This window comes from Paramisgurnus dabryanus, chromosome 2 (genome assembly GCF_030506205.2).
Source record: "Paramisgurnus dabryanus chromosome 2, PD_genome_1.1, whole genome shotgun sequence".
Taxonomy (NCBI): domain Eukaryota; kingdom Metazoa; phylum Chordata; class Actinopteri; order Cypriniformes; family Cobitidae; genus Paramisgurnus; species Paramisgurnus dabryanus.
Genome location: NC_133338.1, coordinates 8512052 through 8525182, shown reverse-complemented (window position 1 = coordinate 8525182; position 13131 = coordinate 8512052). Strand labels below are relative to the sequence as shown.

The following is a 13131-nucleotide window of genomic DNA, read 5'->3' as shown; positions in this document are numbered from 1 at the left end:
GCAATGTGTAAAAATAATTTGTCTTCTATAAAATAGTCCATGCAAAGTATATTTTTATACCAATTATCCTCTGTTGAACATGTATCATAAAAAGTAGACCTTGAACTTAAAGTACAATACTTAAAGTTTAAGTCTAATCAAGTTCAAGGCTGACTGGGTCGTAGTTAAACATTCAGTTGGCGTGCAGATCTTAACCTCTAGCTGTTGTGACACAATCGATTCATTTGGAAGGAAGGAACTGGGCTGAAGGAAAATATGATTGTAAAACATCCGCACTCACAGCTCGCGTCCATTTCCTGACATCTTGTAGCCTCCAAAAGGAGCTTGAGCATGTAAGGCGTTGTAGCAGTTCACCCTGGAAAGGAGAATAAATCGAAAATAAATCTCTGCTTTATCATTCACACTATATTTAGTATACAGATTCTTTATACGTTTTAGTCTAAAGTGTTGTTTCAGTTTAAAAGCTTAGAAATTATTTCATTTAATACACTATAAAAAGTAAAACTTGTGTAAAAAATACTTCAAGTTGAACTTTTTATATTTTAGCTAGTGCTGGGCAAAGATTAATCGCAATTAATCGCATACAAAATAAAAGTGATTTTTGGCATAATATATGAGTTTGTGCTGTGTATAATTATTATGTATATTTAACCACACACACATACATATATTTTTTTCAGAATGTTTTTATTTATATATAATTTTTTTACATTTATATATAATAGAGAATATATAAAAATATAAATAAATATATATATGTAAATGTTTCTTAAATACATGCATGAATGTGTGTGTAATCATATTTACATAATAATTGCACACAGCACACACTCATATATTATGACAAAATCACTTTTATTTTGTATGCGATTAATCGCGATTAATATTTGCCCAGCACTAATTTTAGGTGTTACAAATTGAAGTACTTTTTAAAAGTTTTTTTTATGTTTTTTTAAGCAAAGCAGCTTTTACTTCATACAGGGTATTTTGCAAGGTCGCCTACCAAACAGTTCCAGACTCCAAGGCCCCAGACACACTAAGGGCTCGATCTATGTCACGAGTGAACACTGCTGCCGTCAGCCCGTACTGTGAGCTGTTAGCCCTGTCAATCACCTCCTCCTGTGTTTTAAACTTCATGATGCACTGAACCGGCCCGAAGATCTGCAAAACAGACAGTAAGGTATAAAAGTGCATTTAATTCACATCCGTACAATTAAGAGTTCACCCAAAAGTGTCTCCATTTAACTACAAATTATAATGAGCACATCTATTCTGCCATGCATGTCATATTAACATCACAAATCTTTATTGTAGGATTAAAGCTTTTGCAAAGTCTTCCAGAAGGTGGCACTATAGTGCACCCATTTATTTCATCACCTCTGAAGATCGATATATGTGCAAGGGCATGAGATACAGTTCAGTGCCTTACCTCTTCTTTGGCTATACGCATGTGATCTTTGACATCAGAGAAAATGGTGGGCTGGATGAACAGGCCTTTGTCTTCAACCTCACATCCACCACACTCCAGCTTTGCTCCCTCCTTCTTCCCACTGTTCACCAGCTCCAGGATCTTATCAAACTGCTGCTGGTCAATCTGCCCATTTAAGCATATTCATCAACACCGTAGAGATAAATGAGTATGAAGAAATCAAATAAGTCATCTTATTTATAATTCATTTATCTTATTGCAAATATCTTTACACATATATTTTCTGTGTTTTATTTTAATTTCACTTTTTAATTCAATCCATATCCTTTGCCTCTCTATTACCATATTTGTTTGAAACATAAAATTGCAGATTAGGTTTTTAGGCTGGGTTGAATTCAAGTCAAAACAGACATTACCCGTGAAATCATACCGGACAGCTCAGTTTATAAATCATTATTATAAGATAACCGTTGCAAATCGGGGTAAGGAGTGTTTAACAATGATGTTTGCATTGGCTCCAAAATGGATTTTTAATTATTTTTAATTGGATCGCAGCTTAAACATTTTTTTAGATCCATCACCAATTATCTACTCGACTTACACGTAGATCTTGATGATCAAATTTGATTTGTTGACTTTTGACGACCTGTTTACATCATCTTTTAAAAGAAACTCATATTCGACATCAGCATTTACACTGAACCCATGGCAAAACAATTCAAGACATACTGATCCAGAACAGCTTAAACCACAGATGAAGTAAAACTTTGCGATATGCAATGGACACAGACAAATTGATCAAGGGGTGCGGGGCAAAAACTAACGCCGGTTAGTTGTAACACGGACTGTTTACATTGTTGCACCAGGTTGAGTGTTTTGTATTTCCGGTATTTTTTCACGCTGCGAAAAAATGATCTCTCGCAAATTATTGGAAAATATAATGTTTTTCCAGAGAGTTATTGATGAACATACCATCGTTTTGAAAAATGTCTGAAACTCTTAGCAACTTTTTTGGTGAGCTTGAAAATATTTTGACACAGCGGGGTTAATTATAACGCTGTGTTACCACTAACCCCTCAGTACTTATGATATGAAAACCGCTAACGTGAGCATATTTCTTGCGTTGTTTTAAATAGGGTACACATGAATGATTGCTGGCCGCCAACAAAAAAAAGTGCCTGTCTTCTCAAAAATTGTGTGTCAAATGTATTTTTATTCATATCTTTAATTTTGATTGAATAAGGTCACGTCAAAGATTGATATTATAATGAAATGAATGGCTAAAATCAGACTTTGATGCTCATTATCTCAGAATTTGATTTGAAACTGTAGTATGGTTATTACAGACTGGGTCACATATATAAAAAAGTGTTTTGTCATAATTGTGCTGCGTTTTGTGCTACATTTGTATTCATTTATAATTGAACTATTGTTAGAAAAGGGCTGGATGAATGAATACAGTGTGGATACCTGTCTATTATAGACAGATATATAAACAATATCCACTTCAAGTATATAGACAAAATAGTATTGAAATATTTGCCTGCAAAGTTAATTTTTAGAAAGTGTTACAACTAACCCCCTGCCTGTTACAATTAACCCCACCTATGGGGTAAGTTGTAACGTTTGCACTTCTGTCACGTTTGGTGTAATTGTCCAATAACGGTAAGCAATGGAAACAAACTTCAAATTTTCATTTGTAGCAGAGATGTGTGTGTTGCTTGTGTAAAAATATAATTAAATCAAACTCAATTTTTTTTTTAATGACTGAGCCAAAACCAAAAACCGTTGTTGTGCCACGCTCTCCCCTATACAACATTATACAGCTTTATTTCTGTAACAAGAAATAAAACTTCAACATTACACCTAGGAGGCACTGCTAAGACAAGTCATATGATCGCGGGTGGTGTCCACCGGTGTTGACGTCATTTGCCAGCGTTGCATTTTCAATGACACACAACACATCTTGACATGGAAATATCCGATCTGTCCCTTAGATTGTGGACGTGAATGCATGTATTTGATTCATATCTGATTTATTTTCACATATGAGGCCTGAAACCAATCAGAGAATTTCGGAATTTATGCGCTATTTTCCTGCTTACATGTCTGTGGGCCTTATCGGATCGGAGTCAATTCAATAAATGTGGCCTAAATTGGATTGATTTACAACAGTTTAGTGGACTATTAGATTGCTAGACTAGCCAATCAAAAGCATTCAAGTATTGGTTTATTAAGGAAATAATATGTCTTTAAAAAGCAAAATTCAAGTAGAAAAGAGATTGTCACCTGTGGCCCGTGTGAGGTACGTGGATCCATGGGGTCTCCGACCACTATGTTCTTGGCCCTTTCCACACTGAGCCGCACAAACTCATCATAGACCTGCTCCTGTACGTACACGCGGGACGCAGCGGTGCATGCCTGGCCCTGGTTAAAGAATGCACCTTTCTGAATCTCCTCAACCGCCAACTGCACTGCACACAGAGAGATTTGACTCATCAGTCAGGTTTTTCACAAATTTCATATGCTACGTTTCTTTCTGCGAAACTGCAGTCAGTTAGGCAGTAAAGTTACAAATTTGTGCAAATTGTTTATGCAATTAATTCGTAAACTTGATAACACTAAATTATTTCTTGAGTTTTATGAGCTGTGCATTGACATAAATCTGGGTTTATGTGCATTTGGTAACATACACAATAACAGTAATACGTGATTACAAATCAGCGAATAGCTTACAGCTGCATGGGTGGTCTTGAGTATTGCAACATCTCTAGGCCGGAATAAACTCAAGCCAAAAAGACCTCTAAAAGAAGAAAAACCCTTACGGTGGTAAAACACACTTAAATTAACCCTAATCATATAACAACATGCAGTGGTCCCAAAAAGTATTTGGAACTAAAATCATACATAGAGATAATCAATTATCAATGGCATTATCAAACCAAGTGGCATTAGCAAACAAATCATGCTAAATTTCATTATTGGAAACCATACAAGCTTCTTCGTGAAATGTTTCTCTTTGCCTTGTGCTTTTTTTAAATAAATGCTAATTGATTTGATATTTTGCCATCTTATGCAATGTCAATGAGAGATTTCTAAGGGGACGATCACACCAAACACGTTTTAAACGCCTTAAACGCCAGACCTTGATCGAGGGCAAGAGGTGCAACAAATACACAGAAGACAGTCAGTGACTATTTAAAAAAATATAGACGTAGTGTCCGTGATGTCATCCATAAATTTGTGAAGAGCTTTTTTTAGCCAATAGTAGGCAGTGCCTGCCGTCGCCATCTTGTAGTTGAAACCACACCCGCCTAGCTCGACTCTCAAGTTGCCACGCCCTTAGGAGTTGTGTACACCAAAACTTTTACGCCCGCGGCAGGCGCATGTTTTCAATTGTTTCCAATGGAAGCTCGGCGTTTTTCAAATAAGCCAGCTGCTAGCCGTTTTTTTTCGCGCTGAAAAACGGCGCACGGCGGTTTTTCCGCGCTCGGCGCTGAACTTCGAGAGTTGAAAGAGATTCAACTTTGGGAGAAAAGCTCCGCTCGTCAATGTCAGATCTCACACGGCCGCCCAATCACAATGGAGGAGGGGCGGGACATTACCACAGCAACCAACCGGCTCGCAGCTGAAGTATCACAGCTATCAAAGCGCTCAGCTGAAGAAAGCTGGCACTCAGCTGAAAAACAGCTGGCATTCGGCGTCCTCAAGGCGTTTTCAGCCGCGTTTAAAAGTTTTGGTGTGTCCAGCCCCTAAATTATGCAGCACTTTAAGACTTAATATAATTTAAATGAACGAGTTACAAAAAAATTCACCCCCTTACAGGTGTCATTAAGGGCAAAATTAGCTATAAAGACCAGGATCACTTTTTGTACCAGGCTGTAAACATTATTTTCTGCTGTAAAGTTGGACATTTTAACATGGGGGTCTATGGGAATTGACTCTCTTTTGAAGTCAGCCTCCAGCGGTCAGTCAATGAATTGCAGTTTAAGTCACTTCCGTATTGGCTTCATCAGAGAGATCGGAAGGTTGCCCCTCGGTTGTTCCAAGCAACTGTTAACTTCTGTCACCAAAATGAAAGGCCCGCCTCTCCCCTCATTCGATTGGACAATGGAAAAACACTCATTACGTTAGGCGCTTGTCCGCTCAGAGCGCTCCTGTAAAAATGCATGGCGCGGGAGGTGGCCAAAACGTGAGGCGTTCGGTGCTGATAAATAGCGCAAATAATGCTCACTGCCCATAAAAAAATCATTCAAAAGGTCACTGTCATAAAAGCGTTCTTTGTGATCAGCCCCTTAGTGGGGTTTGCAGAAGGAGTTTTACCAAAATGAATGAGATTTCTATCAATGCTTACTCAGCAGATAAGTTAGGATAATAAGATGTTTTTTCATACTGTAGTAACCCAGCAGGCACTACTGATGTTGAAGAGACGTCAGACATTGACATCAAAATAAAAATGCTAATCAAACTGCCGACAAAAACTTGATATCTATTTAACATCCATACAATGATGCTAATAGACCCTTTTACAGCACACACGTGATCACATAGCCTGCGCGCGCATTTTGGCAACGGAAGTGGTGTTGTTCCCCAGTGGTTCTAACGTGTTAGCTCAGAAACTCAGAAAGTTTATCAAAACGGTTTCCCTGCAGCAAAATGTCTGGTTGTTGTGTTTGGTACTAATATAATATACGTATATATGTATCCAGCCACTTTATATTTGGCCATCTGCTAAATTTATTTATTTTTTTACATAACTATCTCTGTCTGTGTTGCTACACTGCTGAATCTAGCCATACTTCTGTTGCCAAAATGCGTGCGCATACGCTGCTATATCATCATTGTGTACAAAGAGTAAAAGGGTCTATTGATGTTAAAACTCCACTGTGTACCTTTTTGAGTTAATTCTTAGCAAAAACCCATGTTTTCTTTCAAAAGTATGTGCTCATTCATGCGAATTACTTCCCACCCACTGATCAAAGTATTCTCGTAAGTGTAGAATCTGCTATTTAAAATACATACGGTCGAATCGCTCGACTGGCGCATCCATGTTGTGCCTCCATCTTTGAAATACATTCGCCGACGAGGGACATTCCTGAAATTCAAGCTCCGCCTTTCGCGCTTTCAGACTACACTCACGCTGGCCGCTAGCTGAAGCCTCCCGAGGTTGCATGTGTAGGCGGTATACGTCATTATTTCAGAATATTAACAATTATAAAGCTGACAATTATTCTTAGTTAATTGTAAATTGATGTAATATGATTATGACTTGTGAATGTAATGATCAGTTAATTTAAATAAACCAGGTTTGATGACGTATGCAGCCCACATATGCGACCTGTGCAGACTGAATCCTTCGGCTGCAACCCGTGGTGATCCCGCGATCTTTGATTTGAGGCAGATTTGAAAGCCTGTTGAAGATCTATTTTCGAGGACATTAAAACACGTCGCCAAGGAAGCGAAAAGGGGATTGAAAACGACAACGCGACAGGAAAAACAACAAGACCAAAGTCAATATTGGAGTAATGTTAGTTTTCCAAGATGGGACTCAAGGGAGACAGAAGTTGCACATTATATCTTCTCCACAGGTAATTCAGCATATTCGTTTACATCTATACAGTCCGTGTTGTAAACTTGAAGTTTTATAGTTCCTTGGCTAACTATAGCATGATTATGCATAACACTTGTTAGTGTAAACACGCATGTGGTTTAATGTGTTCGAACAGCCACACGCCGTCTCTCCGCCCATTTATGTAATCTGAGGTACTGAGAAAAATGTTTTTCATCTTCTCTGACCTCTAGCACAAACACACGGTGACAGCCCTATTTTTAGCCTTTCATTGATAAAACTGATCTGCGCGTCTTTTGTTTCATTTCACAAGCGTGTCAAGATTGAGCGATCTTATTTCACCAATATCAGAGAAAGCTCTTACATATACACGGACATGTAACATGTTTACTTAAAACATAAGCATTGGACATAATATTAGTTTGCGTCCATTTAAACCCGTCATTACTCCCGCTCATGATTAAATGACAGGAGAGGGACTCGTCCACAGACCATCCCCTCAGTAATCTGGAGGGAAGCGGTCGAAAATGGAACGGATTTAAACACCAAGTGTAAACGTGATGTGTCTCTCTCGTCCACTTGTGATCCGATCGACGAAAACACATCTTAATACCAAGTGTAACTGCCCCTGGGACATTTTTACTCGCGTCGATGAAAAAGGAGTGTCTTAGCTACGTTTATGGATGTACGTGATTTTAAGCAAACATATCATGAAAATCACATCTTTTTCCATGTTTAACATAAATCTGTGTGCTTTGACGGATCACATGCAAAGGACATTGCAAATTGTTAATTTTTTTCATTGCTTTTGCTTTGTAGCTACTGGAAGCCATGTTAACCTTGGCACGACACGGCCACCGTATGAGTTAAAACGCGTTCCGAATAGGGGGGGGGGGGCTGGCTAGAAAGTAATATTCAGTTGGTTGTCATATAGAATTTCACCGCTAGATGGGAGTAGATCTTACACAGTGGAGCTTTAAAAAGGAATCATCAAAGTGAAATCAAAAAACAGGTTAAAAAATTCATATCAAACTGACACCTAACTAGACTTGTAGTTCCCTGCATGTTTTCATGGCACAGCGCATTTGGAGAGTAAAATCTGAAATTATACTCTATTTTATGTGTTTTGAGTTGAAGAAAGACTTGTTAGTGTTTAATGTTTCTGTTACCGTTGTTCAGAAGAGTGGTGCTTTTGTTTAGACTGTAGGTGACACAATGAAAATCATGATGTGTGTTACTTCACTCAGTGAGCAATAACTGTGCTTATGCCAGTACTGAGACCAGTCTCTTTTTAAATGCTCATCATAATGTGTTATATAATAATAAATATGGAAATACTAAAAGAAAAGAGGAAATTTTACGTGATTAAATCAGGAAGATTCCGTTACAGAAGTAAGCCTTAAAAGTACTTTAAAATATTTTTTGGTAACAATATTATACATAATACTTTTAAATTAATATCACATATTTTTTACAGTGTAATTTTACTTAACTTGCTTAATTAGATTTACTTAATTTACATATGTGTACAATTTACTTGAAAAATATCTGGCAAAAGTAAATTCTAAGAAAAAAAAATGGAGGAGACATACAAGTTTTTGTTTGATGAACAGACCACCTCTAATAAGCTTAAAAATCTCATTGACATAATGGGTTCAGATTGCATTATGATGTATTGATGAAAGCATGTCTGATGTCATCATGTGTGTCATAACTGAACTTGACATAGAAGCTGAACTATGGAGAATGAGATTTGAGAGATGCACGGGTAAATAATAAAAATTTGGCCTTAGGGGACTTAGAGATATAGCACATGCGTCAAAAGAAGTACAGTATGTGATGGTACGTAGCCTATTGGACTATACCATCATGTTCAGTTTTTAAGTAGCTTAGAGATGCCAAATAATCTATTGAAATAATATGTTAAATTGTTCTTTGATATTTACATAGAAGTTATGTAACTTTATTAGGTGCAAAAATGATCCAGAAACGTTTTTGCCCATTTACAACCCTATGATTTGTCCTTTAAATGAAATTGTCTATTTTTGCCCTATTTGGAAGAGTCATGAATAATAATGTAGAGCTCTGCTCTGATTGCTCTGCTCTGAGGCTCATGTCAGTAGTGCACATAGTAAACATTTTAACAACTTTGTACTTAATTTAATGTGTAATGTGAAAAAACAGTCTGTGTTATGTTGAGATTGGCCTGTTTTCCATGCATGCACAAAGTTTACATAAAAATGGGGAAACAAACGCGTTTGAGCCTCACGATATGTCATTACCATGTACAGAGCTCTTATTATTCATCTATGTGATTTTATAGATATTATTATGACTTAGGGGTTTATTTGTTAAGGTATTATTTATCATATCATATACTTGTGGGTAATTTGGTAGAGGCCAAAAAGAGTATTTATAGGGGTTCTGTGTCTCAGTGTTGTTTTAGCCATTATAACAGCATGGGCTGCTAACTTTATGTGGTTTATTTCTTGAGGTTTTTTTGTATTTTTCCTTTATTCTTTTCTTTGAATATGGTTTTTAGTACGTTTGCCCTCATGTTTGTATAAATTTGTTTGGAATAAACCACTTTTCATTGATTCATCACCTGTCCTGCTTGTTTTTGGCAGTGTTATATGGGTGTTTTATGTCTTTATGAACCTAGACAGATGTCAAGATATAAGGAACCGTCAAAGATCTGTGTGAGGATTCTTTAAAACAAATGTTAAAAATGACAGATTTTGTTTCATTCTTGTGAACTATTATTACTTTAAGACCTGTGCACACTCATTTGGTAAAATACACATCTCTCCTGATCCCTGCAAGCTCATTATTGTTTCAGGAAAACCACATCACTCACGATCTGAGTCAGCGAACACAATGCAGGGGTTTTTGCCCCCGAGCTCCAGAGTCACTCTCTTCAGGTTGCTCCTGGCCGACGCTTCTTTGATCAGCTGCCCCACCTGAACACAAAGCCAAAGACCAATGCTTAGTATGCTTCCAGAAGCTTTTCTTGTTGTTGAATGTATCGTATTTGTCATCTGGCATCTTATGTAGATAATGACAAAGAAACAATGTTAGAAATTATAGCACTTAAGGTCACATGGTTGTTTAAAACCTCTCCTACAGAGCTTATTTACAGAATGGATAAAAGAAATAGCAGTTGAGGTTTCTAAATTGTTTAGGGGAGAGGCAACCTTTATAGCTGATGGGAAGATGTAATTTTTTACTTCTTGGGAATAATATTTATATTATATTTATACTTGTAAACAGTTTCACTAATGCGGCTAGTTTTAACGGTGCAACACTTAACAATATGATTGTAATATAACAATAGAAATATACAAAGTGAGTGATAAGGACTTACCAGCCGTGATTTAGTTTCTGATGCCTGCTTACTGTGTTGTATACAGTAATTTAGGCAAGTTGCGTTTGAATGGTCCAACACTCAACAAAGCTTCTTTATGATAAAACTGTGGTATTTAACATTACGTGTATGTAAGAGCAATCTCACAAGCACAATAGAAATATACAAAGTTAGTGATAAGGACTTACCAGCCGCAGTTTAGATTCTAATGCCCGCTTACTGTGTTGTATACGGTAATTTAGTCACGTCGGGTTTAAAGTTTTGTTTCTACTTTACTATACGTATTGTCATTTATGTGTATCATCTTTAGTACCTAGATGGATTAAACGTATGTGTTCGGCTGCTATTTTTACACATTAATGTTTTTAAAAGATTTCCCACACATAATGACGGGGAATGAAGCTATCAAATCATAGCAGTGGGCGTTTACGTCCAGGTTTTCAATGCGGCCTGCCACTTCTTAACCAACCATTTCTCCAGACAGCATCAGAACCATGTTACAAAATAGCCTATTACTTATTGCTTTTGATGTTTTTGAATGTAAAAACCACGCGAACATCATTAGTAGACCTCAGACAACAGTATAAAACAATAAAATCGACACGGTTTATTGCCTCTTTAAATGACACCAGCAAATAAAACAAGAGGAGCTTCCCAAAGATGGGTGAAGGATGACGACTAGTCGTGTGCAAAGATATGCTACAACCACTACGCGCAACAATATAAACAATGATACAAGGTGTACACTGTACACTGCAAAAAATGACTTTCTTAGGATTTTTATCTTGTTTTCAGTACAAATAATTACAAATTCCTAAATCAAGATGCATTTTCTTGATGGTTAAATTGACCTAAGAAAATAAGTTTATTTTTTAGACTAAAATTTAAAATTTAAGTGAATTTGTGCTTCAAGCTAAAAAAAACTGCCAGTGGGGTAAGACACATTTTCTTGAAATAAGTGTTTAAGAAAAAAGTAAAATTATTTCACAATTTTTTTCTTAGCCCATTAACAGTTTTTTTATTGCATGTTTTAAAGTTGCCATATTATGAAAAACTCACTTTTTTTGCGTTTTGGTGTGTTATTTTGTGTCTCTGGTGCTTCCACACGCATACAAACTTGGGAAAAAATCCATCCATGTTGTTTTGAGTGAGATACAGGTTTCTGAATGTCCTCTGCCTTGAGTCTCAGATTGCACAGTTTCAAAATCAGCTCCGTTGTGACTTAACTAGCCTTGTCGTCAAATTCTGAATTTCCTGCCCACCAACCCACTACCCAGGTCTCCACCCACCAGGTAACTAGAGAGCAGTCACATCGCTGATATCCTCTATACTGCATGTTATTATCATGTCTCACGGAAATAACAGCGCTATTTGGATATTTTGTATTATACTTTTTAAAACAAAGTTTTAACGTCTTCTTCCGGAAGTCGTATTTGTTGACCGCATACGCCATTCAGTTAAAAACATAAGATATATAATCGTAGTTTCATTCTTACCTTAAAATGTAACGGTTACTTTTCTGTAATAATAATAATAATCCTCTATGACGTATGCGGTCGACAAATACGACTTCCGGAAGACGAACACAAAATCCTGGACGGGATGCGTCCGGGAAGAATGGCACGTATGGTCACCCTAGTACTACTTGGGATACCATTGCGCATGCGCCAATGACGTTAGTAGTGGGGCATGGCCAAAGGAGCAGTAGCTCATAAATATGTAATGACCACCTCAAAATGGCACAATCTGAAATGCACTGAAACAGAGGCTACTAGAAATGGGTAACAATCGTCTCCTACAAGCTATTTCGAGCAAACAACTTTTGAAACATGTTTTATGGAATTCATACACCTATTTAACTTGTGGAAAATCAGTCATAAAATGGGCACTTTAAGCACAAATTCACTTAAATATTGACAGGTATTAGTCAGTAAGTCATTGCAGTGAAATATAGCCCAAAAATTAGACCATTGTCATCAATATAAATGTTAAAAAAATATTATTATAGTGATATAAAATGCAAAAATAAAACAAAGACCCCAGTACTCCGTATCCCCCAATAGAGAGAAAACTGAAACCCTGAATGAACCTGAGAACTGCATTATTTCTTGTGAACTCTTAAGCAGTTGCCTATGTGCCAACTTTAAAACAAGTGTTGTTTCCCATGAGGACAAATTCCTTACCTCTGTGGAGCCTGTGAAAGCCACTTTGTCAATGCTCATATGACTTGCGATTGCCGCCCCAGCCGTAGGTCCAAATCCCGGTACGATATTCACGACTCCAGGTGGAAAACCTGCCTGCATCACATGAAACAAAGAATTGGCTTTTAACAATCTTTGTTATTCTATAAAGCATACTGGCTTAATACTGCTTAACAGTTCTTAATACCTAGGCTTTTCTACAGAAGCAGAGACTAAATCATATAATCAGAAATGAATAGTTTACAAATTGCCCATGGGGCAAAAGACGACATAATGTACATAAAGAGATGCTTTTTTCGGATGACTTTAAACCAGATTGATCTCATTCATAATGATGGATACATAAATCAACTCTGTTTTAGATAGAGAGCGCTTGAATAGAAAGTGGGTACAGCTGCACTCCATGTCATTACAGTGATTCATGCACCCTGCCCTCTTTGAAGAATTAAACAAGACAATTTGTGACACACTGCAGCTGAGGCATTCTTTAATACAACTTACACAAAAGACTGTGGCTTACACAAGAGCCTTCTAATCTTAACAAAAGTTTTACACCTAAAGAAATAAA

General features: G+C 37.0%; 1 protein-coding gene across 1 annotated transcript in view; it reads right to left on the bottom strand.

The window, feature by feature from the left end:
* Positions 1-13131, bottom strand: part of aldh1a3 (aldehyde dehydrogenase 1 family, member A3) — a 44636-nt gene that overhangs the window by 2911 nt on the left and 28594 nt on the right. Inside the window, exons 7-12 of the mRNA XM_065294473.2 lie at positions 12546-12659; positions 9856-9958; positions 3719-3903; positions 1430-1594; positions 1004-1161; positions 281-355 (exon numbers count right to left, since the gene is read on the bottom strand). Of these exons, the coding sequence (XP_065150545.1) occupies positions 281-355; positions 1004-1161; positions 1430-1594; positions 3719-3903; positions 9856-9958; positions 12546-12659 (800 nt within the window). The remainder of the gene's footprint in view (positions 1-280; positions 356-1003; positions 1162-1429; positions 1595-3718; positions 3904-9855; positions 9959-12545; positions 12660-13131) is intronic.